Genomic DNA, 19,438 nt, shown 5'->3' with positions numbered 1-19,438 from the left:
CTCACCCATGGAGCACACCCATTCACAAAGTAGTGTTGCCAAAAGATCAGTACTCAAAACATGTAAATAGATTTCTATTTTTACTAAAACAAAGAAGTAGTACAGCGTACAATGAAAAGCTGGAATCAGCTTATGTCAGAGCTCACTACGTAACTGAATAGGAAGATACAAGAAAAAGTATATAAAACAAAGCCGAGGAGGTGGCATAGAAAAGAGGTTGGCTACTGCTTCAAGACCTCATTCTTCCTCATTGCTTTTACATGCCCATAACTCAGGCAGCAAAAGAACCCAGCCTGGGGCCCGCAACCTCGAAGCTCTAGAGTGCAGAGAGAGCCCAACTTGAGCCTGACACCGCTGAAGGAAAGGTGCAGGGAGCCGGAAGTTGAGGGGCTTTCTCTAAATATTTGCCTGCCGCAAGGCGGAGGCACTGATGGCGGAGAATCTTTCTTCTGACACGCCAAGATTCTGGCATGAACAGAACCTGCTTCGGATTTTGACTAAAAGGGGGAGAAACACCCTTTCCCCTCGGTCGAAATGGAGTATTCCTCCGAACTTATGCTTCCTGCGTCCACACCTTACTATTTTGAATCTCATTAGGACACGGCGCTTCTGTGGCGGAGAGAGCTCTTCCTTCCCAACCTTCGCCTCAAACATGTTATGTTAAGGGAGGACAGCACTGAATATAGGAGTTGTGATTTGGGAGGAAACTGAAGGAGCTGTATGTATATAAAGCAACTCTCTCTCCCTCCTATTTATTTGAAAAGACAAGGTGGTGGCAGTCAACTCACGCAGCGTCCCAAGGAACGCTACAGAAAAAATGGCTCTGGCCCAACTTCCAACGTCAACTGCAACCACAAGATTAAAGGAGCCTCGTAAAGGCACACCTCGAACACTGGGACATCAGAAAGTACCGCGTGGCCAAAGACTACATAAATACCTCTTAATTCGTGGGCCTAGTGAATTTGCGGCCCAGGCCCGTTCTGCATAAGGGCCCAGGGACTATGGCCCACGCCGAGGAATAGCCGCTGCCGAGGGCAACCTCCTGCTCGGCGCCTCGTGATATATCTGAAGAAAGGGAGAAATTGAACTCAAAAGGTTTTGGACAGAACCAAGGCATTGCATGGTCCTCGGACTCAAGCCTATGGGGAAACCAAGTACTCTAAAAAGTTTTGGACAGAACCAAGGCATTGCATGGTCCTCGGACTCAAGCCTATGGGGAAACCAAGTACTCTAAAAAGTTTTGGACAGAACCAAGGCATCGCATGGTCCTCAGACTCAAGCCTATGGGGAAACCAAGTACTCTAAAAAGTTTTGGACAGAACCTAGGCCTTGCATGGTTCTCGGACTCAAGCCTATGGGAACGCCAACTACTCGGATGAGAAAGTTCTCGGCTCAAATACTGTAAAATGTCAAGGCCAGTATGTTAAGATGACAAAATGACTCCCTATTCAATAGCCTAAGGAAACTGTTCGTTTTGCGGATGACATGTCCTCGGGTAGTTACTTCTTACACCATATCGAATACTCAGTCCTCATCTTGGCTAATTTTGAGGTAAGTGTCATCCCTCCCTGGTCGGCATTGCTATGTCAAGTAATTCTGTTAAAGTTATGGTGGCATCTTTTTATTAACAAGTATTTTGGCCTTAGTTGTCGTTGATTCGAATGCTATACTATTGTGCCGAGCAGTGTTTGCAAATTTATTAAAACACATAAACAGAGCATGCGAAGTAGAATAACGATAACTTTTATTAATATGAAAAATTATTACAACGTACAAAGAAGGGCTTAAACAAGCCTATACAAAAAATGAATTGCTAAAGCAACAATAGCATCCGCAATACAGATCAGTAAATAGTCAGGTGTCTTTTAAACTCGCCTTCAAAATCTCTCCAATCTCTGCCTCAGTACTGCTCATATCAGGAGAAGAACCTTCTTTAGAAAAAAATGAAGGAGAAGGAAGAAGAATTGGAATACATGGAGGCACTTCAGCAAGCTCTTGACATCAAGAAGCGCAAAGGAAAAAGAAGATGGAGGACATGAGCAGAAGATGGAGGAGATGAATGAAGAAGATGGAGGACATGAGTAGGAAGGAGGAGAAGAAGAGAGAGAGGCAAAGGGGGGCGCCAGTGAACAAAGAGAGGAAGAAGCAGGGGCACTTAGTCCCTACCCCATTCCTGACTCCTAACACGCTGGCGCCATATTAGATATACTCGTGAAAGAGCGGGTGGTAATGATGATGTGTTTCCTCGGCTCAGCCACGCCGAAAGTGTGACGTGACGAGTCCCTGCTTCAGATTTTGGTTAAAAGGACGGCGGGACGAATCTTGAGTCTCCGCCATCTTTGCCCTGACCGGGCCATTTTAAGCTTCGCTAGAACATAGTGTTTCTGGGAAGGGAATGGTTCCTTCATTGCTTAATACTACGGTGAGTGTATTTCAGGCTAAGATGTAACCGAAGAGCAAGAATAAACTCCGGAAGGAGTCTGAGGGATTCAAATTTTGTGGGGATTAAAGGGATTCATCTGTGGGAGAAACAACTCTTGTTTCTTCTCTTTATATAGGGGACGAAGAGGAGATTACTTAATGTGTGCAGATCTCCAAAGAGATCTGCAAACATCAATACACCCGTTTCACTCCCCCATGCTATCAAAAACCGTTGAATCTGGGGGGTCTCGTAAAAGGAAGATATTAAAGGCATGTTTCAAATGACCAAACGGCATAAACGCATCGCGCGTAAATTGAGGGAAATGTCTCGTAGACCAGCGCATTCCCTGGGGAGGTGAAGAGTCGCCAACGTTGATCAAGGGCTGAATTGAATGAGCCACAATAAAGGCTCGGTATTACCAAAACCCACCTTTCCAACTAAGATGTTGGACAGCAGGGTTTTGAGGGGCTATTGTGGGGCCCAATAATTTATGGGCCCGGCCCGCTTGCTTATGGGGAGTCCACAGGCTCGAGCCGAAGAAGGCCATGGCCCAAGCTCAAAGATAAGAAGCTCAAAATGGCCCGGGGATACAGCCGAGGACAGCTTGGTCCTCGGCAGACCCAAAGTCTCATTGATGAAAGTGGCATACGGGCCAACTCTAAAGATCAGAAAATATCTCAGGGAAGTTGTCCTTAATACCCTTCACTGATAAGACTCTGCACCTAACAGAACCTGATTTTTAGGCTTTATTAACCATCCCCAACAATTCTGGGATTAGATTGACGGGACAAATGTCAGTCCTGGAAAAGTTGACCCTACACGTGGACGAGGGACAGCAAACGTAGGCTAGTATAAAAGGAAAGGTAAACTAATTAGAAGGGGATCCCCATCTCACTTCCTGGGAAAAACTCCAGGGACGAGAATGACCGGACAATACATGTACACCACCACGAAAAACCCGCCGCCGGGTAACCGGAGAAAAGCAGTAGTGCTCCTCGGACATGATCCGAGGAGTCCAATCCCTCAAGTTACAAAGTTGTTGGGCTTGGATATCCAGGCTGCAACCTTTTCTTATCTGAGTTTCCCTAAAAGTCCGGTTCGGACCAACACCCCGTGACCAGACGCTAGCCTTTTAAGCCCACTCTCTACAAATCTTATTGTGAGGGATCCTTCACGTGCGAACCCAACGTCCTTGTTGGGCCGTTTGAGAATCGTGTCCCTACAATAAGTTATAACACATTTTATTCCCAATAATAAAAATTACGATTCCTACCATAATTCTCATTTAGTGTACCAAAAATTGTAAAAATTGTGGTTATAAATGATCTTCCATACGTGTGAAAAATGAAAAATATTAACTACATATTTTATTATACTCTATTTTAAAAACTAATATATCAACTACAAATTTTATTATATTATATTTTTAAAATTAATGTAACAATTAATGTGATTAATAAAAATTAACAATATAAAAAAAATGATAAATGATTTTATAATTGATGATGTGTCCATTTGTAAAGATAGTATCAAATTTTTGTAGTATTCATTAGCATTACTTGTGCGAAAACTATTTATATTGTGACAACTTCTGAAAATTTACAATTTTAAATGGGATTGAGCAGCAAAATGCTTTGTAATTGAATTGACAAATTTCCATGCATAAGGTGTTTGGAGTCTAGGAAGAAGTGGTTCGAACGGCAAGATTTACAATATATATATATATATATATATATAAACGTGAAGGTGGTATCCTAGTCACACTTTCACCTTAAAACACTGTGGCTCCAATTTTTATTTTTATCTTTTTAAATTTTATCCAAATCGTTGACTCTACTAGTCTATTCTGAAATAAACTCTTAGAAGACCCACAAAATTAAATTGGGCCTTGGTGAATCATCATTCATCCTTGTAATTGACCATGCGTCAATTTGTAAAGACAATATAAAATTTTGTTGTATTCCTTAGCATCACTTGTGCGAAAACTATTTTTGTTGTGACAGTTTTTTTTTTTTTTTTTTTTTTTTTTTTTAAATTTTTTTTTTCTGTTTTAAATGGGATTGAGTGATTGAACAATTGAAAAAAAAAAAAATATATATATATATATATATATATAACATCAATAGATGATTAGCATGATTAAGCCTTAAGCCTTATAAAAAGAAATGGTAAAGAATTTTACTGTAAAATATGATTTTATAAAGGTGAATGTGGTATCCTAGTCACACTCTCATGTAATTAACTTTAATATATATATAACTGAAGTCTTGACTTTTGATTGATCTCTCCACAATTTTCCACATCAGCATTTTTTATTTATATTTTTTAATTTGATTTAATTCCAAAAAAAAAAAGTCTCGTAAAAAAAAAAACTTTAGGATTAAGAAAAAGAGAGAGACTCTACAACTTAAAAACTACTCCTTCTATTCCAATTTGTTTGTCATGTTTAAAAAGTCAAACTTTTTTAAGAAATATCATTTATTGTCTTGTCTGTCTTATAAAAATGTATAAGTTTTCAAAACTACTCTTAAATAAATTTATCATTTTTTTTTAAAAGAGTTATTCTAAATGTGTCCCAATTAGATGATTTTTTAAAATATTTGTTAGTTTTCTTTTCAAATAGTTTTGAAAATAAAGTTGAGGTATAATAGGAACATTAGTAAATTAATGACTTCTATTTTTAGAAACAGGACAACATTTTCGGATATCTTAAAATGGAATAGAGGACAAACAAACTGGGACAGATGGAGTATTATCAATGTAGGATTCTTATTATCATTGTTATCTGTAGGTTTTGTTTCAATATTCTACATACAACTTATTAATGACTTTCACAAACTTATTATTATTATTATTATATTCCTCCAATCAAATAATGAAAAAACAGAATATTAATTTATTAATAATATCTGCATGGGTTATGTAGAACATATGATATAAAAGAAAAAGAATTTTTCTAAACCATTATATTGAATAAAAAATTACTTATTTTCATTCATTTCAAGTTTTATAAGTCAAGTCATAGACCTTTAAGCAAAATAAATACTTTTAATTTTTATTTAACTATCTTGTGCATCACACAGGTAACCGAAGTCTTGACTTTTGGTTGACCTCTCTCCAATTTTTCACATCAGCATTTTTTATCTATATTTTTTAATTTGATTTAATTCAAACAAAAAGTCACGTAAAAAAAAAAAATTTAAGATTAAGAAAAAGAGAGAAAGAGACTCCTATTAGGACTCTCTCTTATACATATAATAAAGCAATGCTAAAATATAAAAGTAAATGCACGAAAGTCACTACATACAACTTAAAAACTATTATCAATGTAGGATTCTTATTATCATTGTTATCTACTGGTTTTGTTTCAATATTCTACATACAACTTATGAATGACTTTCAAAAACTTTATTATTATTATTATTATTATTATTGTGGGGCCCAATAGTTTATGGGCCCGGCCCGCTCGCTTATGGGGAGTCTACAGGTCCACACTGAAGGGGGCCAGGGCCCAAGCTCAAAAATAGGAAGTCCAAAGTGGTCCGAAGATACAGCCGAGGACAGCTTAGTCCTCGGCAGGCCCGAAGTCTCATGGATGAGAGTGGCCTACAAGCTAACTTAAAGGATCAAAAAATATCTTGGGGGAAGTTGTCCTTAATACCTTTCACTGATATGACACTGCACCTAACAAAGCCGGATTCTTAGGCTTTATTGATCATCTCCCACAATTTCGGGATTAGATGGATGGGACAGATATCTGTCCTGGAAAGGTCGACCCTACACGTGGACGAGGGACAACGAACGTAGGGTAGTATAAAAGAAAACGTTGGGTAACGAAGTAAAGGACCCCATCTCACTTCCGGAGAAAAAACTTCAAGAGGGAGAATGCCCGGAGAATATATGCGCATCACCCCGAAAAACCCACCGTCGGGTAACCGGAGAAAACATTAGTGCTCCTCGGACATAATCCGAGGAGCCAAATCTCTCAAGTTGCAAAGGTGTAAGGCCTGAATATCCAAACTAAAGCCTTTTCTTGTTTTGGGTTCATCTAAAGCTCGGCCTGAACTAACGCCTCGTGACCCAACCCTAGCCTTTCAAGCCCACTCTCTACAAATTTTATTGTGAGGGATCCATCATGCGCGAGCCCAACGCCATCGTTGTTGGGCCGCTAGAGATTCGTGTCCCTACAATTGGCGCCGTCTGTGGGAAGGCTTGCACGTGGGCACGGGTGGTGCATGAGTCAGCTCTCCAGCAAGCAGAGATTCACGAGTTTTTCCCATCTCCGGTGACGTACAGTTGTTGCTCCGCTATAAGCTTCTGCTAGGGGCTACGCCTTGCACTGCTAACGGAGCGGGCAGCTCTAGGGGCTTCCGGCCTCGAGCCAACTCTTCCCTCCCTGGCCTAGGGGCTGACCTTCGAAAAATAAATAAGTATAGAGAAAAGACTACTTAACAAAAAAGAAATCTTACAAGTTTTGGACAGAACCAAGGCCTTGCATGGTCCTCGGACCCAAGCCTATGGGGAAACCAAGTACAAACAAGAAATCTTACAAGTTTTGGACAGAACCAAGGCCTTGCATGGTCCTCGGACCCAAGCCTATGGGGAAACCAAGTACGAAAAAGAAATCTTACAAGTTTTGGACAGAACCAAGGCCTTGCATGGTCCTCGGACCCAAGCCTATGGGGAAACCAAGTACAAACAAGAAATCTTACAAGTTTTGGACAGAACCAAGGCCTTGCATGGTCCTCGGACCCAAGCCTATGGGGAAACCAAGTACAAACAAGAAACCTTACAAGTTTTGGACAGAACCAAGGCCTTGCATGATCCTCGGACCCAAGCCTATGGGGAAACCAAGTACAAACAAGAAATCTTACAAGTTTTGGACAGAACCAAGGCCTTTCATGGTCCTCGGACCCAAGCCTATGGGGAAACCAAGTACGAAAAAGAAATCTTACAAGTTTTGGACAGAACCAAGGCCTTGCATGGTCTTCGGACCCAAGCCTATGGGGAAACCAAGTACGAAAAAGAAATCTTACAAGTTTTGGACAGAACCAAGGCCTTGCATGGTCCTCGGACCCAAGCCTATGGGGAAACCAAGTACGAAAAAGAAATCTTACAAGTTTTGGACAGAACCAAGGCCTTGCATGGTCCTCGGACCCAAGCCTATGGGGAAACCAAGTACAAACAAGAAATCTTACAAGTTTTGGACAGAACCAAGGCCTTGCATGGTCCTCGGACCCAAGCCTATGGGGAAACCAAGTACAAACAAGAAACCTTACAAGTTTTGGACAGAACCAAGGCCTTGCATGGTCCTTGGACCCAAGCCTATGGGGAAACCAAGTACGAAAAATAAATCTTACAATTTTTCGACAGAACCAAGGCCTTGGACCCAAGCCTATGGGGAAACCAAGTACGAAAAAGAAATCTTACAATTTTTCGACAGAACCAAGGCCTTGCATGGTCCTCGGACCCAAGCCTATGGGGAAACCAAGTACGAAAAAGAAATCTTACAACTTTTGGACAGAACCAAGGCCTTGCATGGTCCTCGGACCCAAGCCTATGGGGAAACCAAGTACGAAAAAGAAATCTTACAAGTTTTGGACAGAACCAAGGCCTTGCATGGTCCTCGGACCCAAGCCTATGGGGAAACCAAGTACAAACAAGAAATCTTACAAGTTTTGGACAGAACCAAGGCCTTGCATGGTCCTCGGACCCAAGCCTATGGGGAAACCAAGTACGAAAAAGAAATCTTACAAGTTTTGGACAGAACCAAGGCCTTGCATGCTCCTCGGACCCAAGCCTATGGGGAAACCAAGTACAAACAAGAAATCTTACAAGTTTTGGACAGAACCAAGGCCTTGCATGGTCCTCGGACCCAAGCCTATGGGGAAACCAAGTACAAACAATAAAAAACCATAAGTTTTGGACGGAACCTAGGCCTTGTATGGTCCTCGGATTCAAGCCTATGGGGAAACCAAGTACATAAGCACCATCGGAGTTCCCTACTTCCCAGTCGATTGCTCGGATGGATTATTTAGAGATTATCAGCCTTGGACGGTATTCACGCGCTTATCACAGATTATTCAACTGCTATCCCGGTTAGTTTCCCAAGTTTGATTTACTATAAATTATCGATATATTGCCTGATAGTATTTGATAAATGGGAGTTAGTTAGATTATATTTCAAGCTATTTAGCTCTAAATATTCGGAAAGAAACACACGCATGGGGCACACTCACTCACAAGGTAGTGTAGTCAAAGGAACAGTATCCAAAACAAGTAAAGAAATTTCCATTATCACTAAAACAAAGAAATAGTACAGCGTACAATAAAAAGTTGGAATCGGTTTGCGTCAAAGCTCATTACATAACTGAAAAGAAAGGAAGATACAAGGGAATAAAATAAAGTTGAGGAAGTAGATCAGAGGAGAGGTTGGCTACAGCTCCAAGACCTTGTTCTTCCTCAATGCTTTCGCATGCCCACAACTCAAACAGCAAAAGAAACCCAACTTGAGCCTGACACCGCTGAAGGAAAGGTGCAGGGAGTTGGAAGTTGAGGGGCTTTCACTAAATATACGCCTGCCGCAAAGCAGAGGCGTTGATGGCGGAAAATCTTTCTTCTGCCACACCAAAATTCTGGCATGGACAGAACCTGCTTCGAATTTTGACTAAAAGAGGGAAAGATTCCCTTCCCCCTCGGTCGAAATGGAGTATTCTCCTGAACCTAAGCTTCCTGTGCCCATACCGTACTATTCTGAGTCTCATGAAGGCACGGTGCATCTGCGGCGGAGAAATTTCTTTCTTCCCAACCCGTGCCCGAAACATGTTATGCTAAGGGAGGAGAGCTCCGGATATGGAAGCTGTGATGTGGGAGAAAACTGAAGGATTTATGCGTATATAAAGCAACTTTCTCTCCCTCCCATTTATTTGAAAAGACAAGGTGATGGCAGTCAACTCACGCGGCGTCCCAAGGAACGCTACAGACAAAACAGTTCTGGCTCAACTTCCAACATCAACTGCAACCACAAGATTAAAGAGCCTCGTAAAGGCGCACCTCGGTCACTGTGACATCAGAGAGTACCGCGTGGCCAGAGGTTGCAGAAATATCTCTTAATTCATGGGCTAAGTGGATTCGTGGCCAGGGCTCGCTTTGCGTGAGGGCCCAGGTACTGTGGCCCACGCCGAGCAATGGCCGTGGCCGAGGACAACCCCTGCTCGGCGCCTTGGGAAATGCCTTATGAAAGGGAGAATCTGAACTCAAAGAGTCTTGGACAGAACCTAGGACTTGCATGGTCCTCGGACTCAAGCCTATGGGAAAACCAAGTACGAAAAAGATATCTTATAAGTCTTGGACAGAACCTAGGACTTGCATGGTCCTCGGACTCAAGCCTAGAGGGAAACCAGGAACATAAAAAAGATATCTTATAAGTCTTGGACAGAACCTAGGACTTGCATGGCCCTCGGACTCAAGCCTATGGGGAAACCGAGCACCTAAAAGAAAAAGTATAAGTCCTAAACAAAACCCTGGCTGTGCGAAGTCCTCGGACTCAGGCCTTTTGGGAAATCAACTACTCGGATGGAGAAGTTTCTCGGCTTAAATACTGGAAAAGGTTAAGGCCAGTGTGTTAAGAAGATGGCGAAACGAACTGATGATCGTTAGCCTAAAGAAATTGCTCATTGAAAGGGTGACATGTCCTCGGATAATTACTTCTTGCACCTTATCAAGCACTTAATCCCCATCACGATTAATTTTAAGGTAAGTCTCGTTCCTCCCTGGTCGGATTGTTATGTCGAATAATAATTTTGTTAAAGTTATTATGGCGTCTTTTTATTAGCAAGTACTTTGGCCTTAGTTGTCATTGGTTCAAATGCTATACTACTGCGCCGAGCAGAACTTGCAAATTTATTAGAACATATAAACAGAACATGCGAAATAGAATAACAGTAACTTTTATTAATATAAAAATTATTACAACGTACAAGGAAGGGCTTAAGCAAGCCTATACAAAAAATGAACTGTTGAAGCAGTAATAACATCCGTAATACAGATAAGTAAATCGCCAGATGTCCTTTAAACTCGCCTTCAAAGTCTCTCTAAAATCTCTGCCTCAGTACTGTTCATATCAGAAGAAGAACTTTATATAGAAAGAGAGAAGGGGAAGGAAGAAGAATTAGAACACATGGAAGCACTTCAGCAAGCTCTTGTCGCTGAGGAGTGCAAAGGAAAAAGAAGATGGAAGACATGAGCAGGAAGGAGGAGAAGAAGAGGGAAGCAATGAAAAGAAAGTAAAAGGAACAAAAGAGGGAAAAGGGGAGCCATATTAGGTATGCTCATGAGAGAGCGGATGGAGATGACAAGGGAGGTTTTCAACTCAGTCACACCGGAAGTGGGATGTGACGAGTCCCTGCTTCAGATTTTGGCTAAAAGAGGGGGGAGGCAAATCTTGAGTCTCCGCCATCCTTGCCCCGACCGAGCCATCTCAAGTTTTATTAGGGCATGGCGTTTCTGGAAAAGGAATGATTTATTCATGGCCGACTACTATGGTGGATGTATTATTGGATAAGGAATCACCAGACGGAAGAAGTGAACTATGAGAAGGGCCCAAGGGATTCAGATATGAAAGAATCACCTCTTGTCTTCCCTCTTTATATAAGGGAGTAAGACAAAGGCACGTAACACGTTCTGATCCCCAAGGAAATCTGCGAATAAATGTGCATCCGTTTCGTTCCCCCACGCTATCAGTAACCGTTAGATTTGGGAGGTCTCGTAAAAGGAAGATATTAAAGGCGTGCTACGGATAACCAAACGGTATAAGCGCATCACGCGTAAATCGAGGGAAACATCTTGTAGACCGGCGCATTCCTCGGGGAGGTGAAGAGTCGCCAACGTTGATCAAGGGCCGAATTAAATGAGCCGCAATAAAGGCTCGGTATTACCAAAACCCACCTTTCCAACCAAGACGTTGGACAGCAGGGTTTTGAGGGGCTATTGTGGGCCCCAATAGTTTATGGGCCCGGCCCGCTCGCTTATGGGGAGTCTACAGGTCCACACTGAAGGGGGCCAAGGCCCAAGCTCAAAAATAGGAAGTCCAAAGTGGTCCGAAGATACAGCCGAGGACAGCTTAGTCCTCGGCAGGCCCGAAGTCTCATGGATGAGAGTGGCCTACAAGCTAACTTAAAGGATCAGAAAATATCTTGGGGGAAGTTGTCCTTAATACCCTTCACTGATATGACACTGCACCTAACAAAGCCGGATTCTTAGGCTTTATTGATCATCTCCCACAATTTCGGGATTAGATGGATGGGACAGATATCTGTCCTGGAAAGGTCGACCCTACACGTGGACGAGGGACAACGAACGTAGGCTAGTATAAAAGAAAACGTTGGGTAATGAAGTAAAGGACCCCATCTCACTTCCGGAGAAAAAACTTCAGGAGAGAGAATGCCGGGAGAATATATGCGCATCACCCCGAAAAACCCACCGTCGGGTAACCGGAGAAAACATTAGTGCTCCTCGGACATAATCCGAGGAGCCAAATCTCTCAAGTTGCAAAGGTGTAAGGCCTGAATATCCAAACTAAAGCCTTTTCTTGTTTTGGGTTCATCTAAAGCCCGGCCTGAACTAACGCCCCGTGACCCAACCCTAGCCTTTCAAGCCCACTCTCTACAAATTTTATTGTGAGGGATCCATCATGCACGAGCCCAACGCCATCGTTGTTGGGCCGCTAGAGATTCGTGTCCCTACAATTATTATTATATTCCTCCAATCAAACAATAAAAAATAGAATATTAATTTATTATTAATATCTGTATGTGTTATGTGGAACCAATAATATGAAAGAAAAAGAATTTTCCTAAACCATTATATTGAATAAAAAATTATTTATTTTCATTCATTTTCAAGTTATACATTTTTTATAAGTTAATCATAGATTGTTAAGCAAAATAAATACTTTTAATTTTTATTTAACTATCGCGTGCATCGCACGGGTTAGCAACTAGTTTTATCTAAATCATTAACTATACTTGTTTAATTTGAGATAAATCCTTAAAAACCCACATAAATGAAATTGGGCCGTGGTGAATCACCCTTCATCCTTGTTTTGCTTTTTTTCCCACCACCCCACCTTAAGCAATAAACTTTTTTATTATTTACATTTTAACAATACATAATTACGGAGTTTATAGTTTAATAGTTTATACATCCTCATTAGCAAGGCATCCCACAAAAGGTGGGATCGCAAAACAGATTTTTATTCCCTGCTATATTATTTCCATAGGTATACACTTCCAAATATAGATATGATTAAAAAAAAGAAAAAAGAAATAAATAATATATACATAAAATATATATATATATATATAGATAGATAAATAATAAAATTGAAATATATTACGTTTACTTCATAATAATTGCTATTTACCATTATGTTAAGACATTAATTTCACAAAATAAAAAATTGTTAAGACATTAATTTTTATTCAAAAAAATTAAGATATTAATTAATTTTTGGTGTAGACAAGATTTGAATCTAGATCCCTTATTTGACCATAAAAACCTTTACCTTGAATTTACATGGATATTATGAGGGTTGGATTCTTCATGATGGGCCTCAGGAGCTCTTGGTCAACACAATTAATTTGTTGGATATGGCAGAAAATATTACAATGGGAGAGCCGAGAGCTAATGAAATGAATCAAGAGACTATGAATTGATAAGTACATAATGGGATTACAAAAGCAACGAATAATTTAGAAGTTCGAGATTACACAATTCCACAAAGGAACATAGAATTTTGCACAACTATCGTACAAGATCTCTCTCTGAACACCCTCTTTCTCCCTCTTTAATTTTCCGAACCCCCTTTTTGGTGGGGGTTATGTCCTATTTATAATGGTTGAGCTTCCACTCATAGTGGATTGTGATGATGGGGTCAAGAGACACTTGTCCATCAGATGTCTCCTCCCACTTTTTGGAGAGTTTGAGTGGGTTATTGGATATGAGATACTATTCAGACTGATCATTCAGTAATAAATACAACCCATGTTAGGTGAGGTTGCCTAATGAATGCATATATGACTGTTACTGAATTCAGACACCACCCATTCTAGTTTGAATTTGTCGACATTCCTTCGTAGTTCCTGGGGGGCTCTCAGGGCCCTCCTTGCTAAGGAATCTTCGTCTCGTCAACTGGGGTGGAGGATGTCAATTTCAGTTGGGATTTCGAATAGGAGCTCCTCAGGATGGATCCTTGGGTCCATGGATTGGCCTAGCCTACCTTCTATACTATGCAAGTTTGATCTGTTCTCTAGGCCCTCTCCATTTCCTTCTTGGGCATTTGATCCTTAGCCCATGGTCAAACAAAGGTTACATCACCCACCCACAGATATGTTTCATTATATATATGAGGTAAGAGGAGTATTTGACTATGGAATAATCGATGATGATTATATAATCATTTTTTGTACTTATATCATCAAGTGAGGGAAGGAGTTGAATCTTATTCGCATTTAGAATAAAACAATTCCACCTAGCAACATAGCTAAAAATTCAAGGAACTCCGAAATTAATATGAGCAAGTATCCTGCATTGTGATGTTCATGATAGGATATTCAATGCCAGTCATAAATAATTAAATTTTCTTCTAAAATAAAATTTGAATTCTCCAATGTTTCCATAACACATCTTTGATTGGGATAATTATTAGGTACTCTCGGAGTACCATAAATACGTAGTTCCCCCCTCACATGAATGGTGGGTCCCACTATAAATTTAATTAGTGGGACTCACCATTCATGTGAGATGATGGAGTACGCATTTATAGTATTCCAGGAGTACACAATAATTTCCCCTTTGATTGTGTTTCGAATATTCCCTCAAGCTTTATGTAGTTGATAGGAGCCTAAGGGGAGATTTATTTGGTCCTTTAGCCATTTTCCATATACATAATGAGAAAAAAGAGGTAAAATAATGTTGAGTCCATGCTTACCCTCGTGCGGTACTCAGATGATGAGTTTATTAATACGATACATTATGTAAAATTTTAAATTTTAAATTCAGTTCACCATACTTTTTTTTTTTTTTTTTTTTTTTGATAGGAGTTCACCATACTATTAGTTTATAAAATTCTAGTTTTCAAGATATATTATGACTATGAATATAAAGAGGAATAATCTTACCAAAGGTTAGGATACTACTTTCTTTTAATATTGGATAAAATTTCATTGGATAAAATTTTCATTAGAGATACAAATTAAGGATATAGAGTATTTAAGAATGAACATTGATCAAGTCAATATGAAAAGTGAAGTAATGACTAATTAATCAACTTGAGTGGTTGTTTAATTAATTGGAGTCTAAAAATTTCCCAACATAAAAAAGCAAGAAAAAGATAACAAAAACTCTAAGGTGGTTTCTCTTGAAGCCAAGCTGAAAAGGTTTTATATGTCCTCTAACATGGAATTCTCTATAAGATGACACACCGAGAGATGTACAAATGATGGGATTATGAGACATTCCGTAGATTCTCAATCTTGGAAATTTTTTAGTGCTTAATATGTTAGGTTATCATCCGACACTTGTACTAAAAAGCAATTGGTTTTGCAAATGATAGTTACAATCCTTTTTTCAAAGTGAATCCCACTTATAGTACATGGCATATCATTTTTTGATTCTGTACAATTTGCCTCAGTGGATGTTCATAAAAATATCGTTTTTCTTCTTGTCATTGATTATTCTTGGTTCAAAGTCATCTTCAAATGATGTATAGATGTGTATTCCCTAAAAGAATTTTCAAATGCACGCCTCTAAGCGATTTTCCAGCGTATGGTGATTTGATTGTCTAGAATATAAAAGGTTGTCTAGCATGCCTTTGCTGTAACTATGACACATTGACACTCATTTTGCATAGGGGGTGTCAAATGGGTGGGTTTGGGTGAGTTTGGGGTGGACATAATTGGGTTGGGTATATAAAAACTCATTTACCCATTAAAACCCATTTAATTAATTGTTTTTAACTCAAACCCAACCCAACCCAACCCAATTATAATGGGTAAAACTCAATTACCCAATTATCAAAATTACCAAAATGCCCTTAAAGTAAAAAGGACCAAAGTACCAAAATATTTTAGTTTGCATTTTTTGACACATCAACATTTTAATTTTTTAAGAAAGCCATGTCAGAAAATTAAAAATAAAATTCTGAGAGAGAGAGAGAGAGAGAGAGAGAGAGAGAGAGAGAGAGAGTGATTTGGGTTTAGAGAGAGAGAGAATGATCTGGATCAGAACTGGCGTCCGCTCCGTCTTACTTAACCCTACCTCCGGCCTCCGCCACGATGGCATACTCGTCGACATGATCACCTCCGAACCGTCCCTCGCCGTTGAGATATCCGCCGCCACTTCCTCCAAAGACTGCTTCTCCATTGACGCACCAATATCCGACAACGATCTCGGGCTAAAAACAGAAGGTTGGCGATATTCGCCGGAGGGGACGAGTTGGTGGTGAAACGTTTGAGTCCACTTTTTGCCCTCCTTGGTAAAGTTAATTACATGGGTGCCACTGGAAAAGGTCAGTTCACGAAACTAGCGAATCAAATATCGATTGCTTCCAGATTTTTTATTATTATAAACTACGTTTTATTCTTCTTCTTCTTCTTCTTCTTCTTCTTCTTCTTTTAATTGTTTTTTATTTGTGAGTAATATTCTGTTTGGTTGGGGAGAAAATGCTGGAAAAGAGAAAGAGATTTTGTATATTTGAGTTTCAAATGTTCTCTTAAATTTCTTAAATATTTGGACTATGTTTGGTTACGGAGAAAATCACAAAAAGGTTAATTTTCATTTGTTTCGTCCAGAATTTTTATTATTAAAAACTATGTTTTATTTATTTTATTTTTTTTAAGGGAAGAGCTGGGTTAAATTTAAGTATATTATTTTTGAGTTAAATGGGGTTCAATGTGTTTTTAGTTAAAACTCAATAATCACTGGGTCTATTTGGGTTGATGCCCATTTAACCCAATTATTAATTGACTGAGTTTGGGTTCAATTAGAGTGAATGAATTTGGGTGGATAAATGAGTTTGGGCTTATTTTACCACCCCTAATTTTTTTTTTTTGAGAAAAAAAAAAATGGGGGTGTTTATGGTTATATTAAACCCCCGGGTAGAACACACATGCTTAGAGGTGTGATGCCCACCAACAGACTCCTGTTGGTAGCGGGAATCGAACCTGAGCATGGGTAAACTATGAAAGAAAATTTTATTATATGGTTTATAGACACTTTTTTTTTTTTACATGGACCAAAGATTTCATAAAGATAAAAGATGGTACTTAAAAGATTTCATTATGGAAACGGAGCCAACTCCTAAAATGCCCTTTCTCAAAAAAAAAAATCCTAAAATGCTGTTAAATATCGAATCATGAGCAAACAGATGGCGTAGTTTTTGTCTTGGAAAGACCAATAACTTAAAAAATAAAAATAAAAATAAAAAAGGCAAAATGTAAATTACATATTTCAAGTTTGGTGAATTTTCATTTTCATTTTTATCATTTTAATCCTGTTAAGTTTTCATTTGTTGCAACGTTTTTGTCCATAAATTTTCTTTAATCATTTTTTTTTATTGGCCAAATCGCTACCTGAATGAGGGACCAAAAATTAACTGATAAATTTTCATTTTCTACCTTAAAAAGCTAAAGTTAGTTTTTTTTTTTTTTTTTTAATGGTAAGCTACGTATTTAGTCCATGTCCTATAGAACATTTTTCAATTTGATCAATAACCTTTCAATTGTGTCAATTTGGTCCCTAACTTTTCAATATTATGTCAATTTAGTCTTTGTTATTATCTCTTAGATGAAAATTATTGATGTGGCAAACAACCAAAAAAAAGAAAAAGTTTTCATTGATGTGGCAATAAACTAATTTTTTATTTCGACCATTTGGCGCGTCAACAATTTTCATCCAAGAGATAACGGCATTAACTAAATTGACATGATATTGAAATGTTAAATACCAAATTAATATATTTTTTTTTTTGAGAAACAGATCAAATTAATACAATTGAAAGATTATGAACCAAATTAATATATAGTATAAAGGATAGAGAGACCAAATATATAGTTTACCAAAAAAAAAAAATAAATAAAAGTTAAATGGTTTGAAATAAAGCATAGACAAACTAAAAGTAACAATTATTGAATAATTTAACAAAAAAAAAAAAAAACTAGCTTTTAATAAGTTGCCAGACGCGCACTACATATATATCATTAATGATGCGGGCAAGAGCAATCAAGAATTCCAAGATTCAAAGGTTTTTACTAAAGAAAAAACAACATTGCAACCAATTTGTCCCCATGCAAGCTAATAATTAGGGGGTTTTAATTTAGAGACCGCAAATTTTAATCTGTTCCTCGCAAGGCTATAAATAATTAAACAAAATATTTGCTATATTCAAGGTAATCCTCACAAAGCAACTCATCTTTAATCTTTATTCGCTCAACATAGTAAAAAAACTAAAAACAGTTATTTCTGTTTCGAATCAAACTTCTTGTTTTAAGAAATCAAGAGAGTAACCTAATATTGACATAAAATTATAATGAAGTTCAAAACCAATCAAGGTGACAAGTTTTAAGAAACATCCAAACAGCCATTTCTCTTTAACAACTGTCAAAAAAACTTGTACTATATATACACTTAACAAGCCTTGTCATTTCAAGTTCACATGCAATAGAGACTAAAGGAAGAGAGTCTGAAAAATCAGTAATTATTAATTAATTAGAGCCAAAAGAAAAAAAAAAAAAAAAACAAAAACAAAAACAAAACAAGCCCATGACTTCTTCTTTCACAGTACTGGTCTTTCTGGCAACGGCAACTCTCCTTCTTGCCGGTCAGGCTCGCAGCGTAAACCTGTGCAGCAAAGCTAACTTCCCGGCCGTCTGCCATGCCGCCGTGAAGAATTTGAAGGACCCTCATTCGGCCACAACATCAGCCATTAACCTACTGATTTTCAAGACCGCAAAGGCCAAAGTGTTGGCTCGCAAGTTCCGCAGTAGTGACTGCAATGAGATCTATGACGACGCCGTTTACAACCTCTTCACGTGTTTGGAAAACCTCAAGGGGCATGACAAGGCCAGCCTGAACATCAACCTCTCTGCGGCTCTGTCGGATTACGAGCAATGCGATGACACGTTCGCGGATTTCGGCAGACACTCACCGCTGGTCAGAACCAACAAGCTGTTGAAACGAATGGCTAGCAATGGTTTGTATTTGGCTAGTCTAACTCGCTAAAGAAGAGGCCTTGTAGTATTGAGGTGCATGAAAAATTTGTTAGTATATGTATAGGGGTTTGTCATTTGTTCGTATACTCTGTAATAGGCAGGGAAAATGCTCCTTGTGCCATGCATGAAAGAAGTTTTTGTTCCAACATTGTCTATGATTCTTTATCGTGCTTATTTTATTCATTTAAAGCATAATTAATAATTAAGTGTGAAAATATTTTTAATTGAACAATCATTTTGAGGAATTTTTATTTGTGGAATATTGATGACATGAATGACATGCCTTTTATTATAAAACAAATGTCGAAGTCTAACAAAATTTTATTTGAGAGAATTTCCTAAAAATTCTAAAGAATCTTGATCTGTTAATACTAAAGCTTAAGACATCTTAATGTTGACGCTTGACATCATTACCACTATGGAGATCACATTTCTCTTCAATTAAAAATTATCTTATAGGCTTGCTCTATGGAGGGGGCACAAGAGATGTATGCTTTCTCCTCTTCAACCTTCCCTTTATTTTTTGCAATGATCGACTTGTATTGAGAAATCTGGAGAAAAATATTGAAGCAAAAAAGAAGAAGAAGAAGAAAAGATCTTGATTTTGTTTATTGATCAATATTGAATCAAAATTTGAGAATAACTTCAACTGCATTTCTACCAACTCTCCCTTTTCCTCTGTTTCCCAAATTCCATAGGAAAATCAAATTGGGTGTCTCAAAATATATAAATTTGTATCAAATTAGCA

General features: G+C 38.6%; 1 protein-coding gene across 1 annotated transcript; it reads left to right on the top strand.

The window, feature by feature from the left end:
- The first annotated feature begins 18,196 nt into the window (after positions 1 to 18,196).
- On the top strand, positions 18,197 to 18,749 carry LOC126716427 (pectinesterase inhibitor 12-like). Its single transcript, XM_050417266.1, has one exon. It carries the CDS (start codon positions 18,242 to 18,244, stop codon positions 18,698 to 18,700), a length of 459 nt encoding a protein of 152 aa, XP_050273223.1. The 5' UTR covers positions 18,197 to 18,241; the 3' UTR covers positions 18,701 to 18,749.
- Positions 18,750 to 19,438: the final 689 nt, after the last annotated feature.

Source organism: Quercus robur, chromosome 3, assembly GCF_932294415.1.
Source record: "Quercus robur chromosome 3, dhQueRobu3.1, whole genome shotgun sequence".
Lineage (NCBI taxonomy): Eukaryota > Viridiplantae > Streptophyta > Magnoliopsida > Fagales > Fagaceae > Quercus > Quercus robur.
This window is presented reverse-complemented; position numbering and strand designations above follow the sequence as displayed.

Coding starts and splice junctions, on each gene's coding strand:
- LOC126716427 (XM_050417266.1), top strand. CDS start 18,242: ATGACTTCTTCTTTCACAGTACTGGTCTTTCTGGCAACGGCAACTCTC.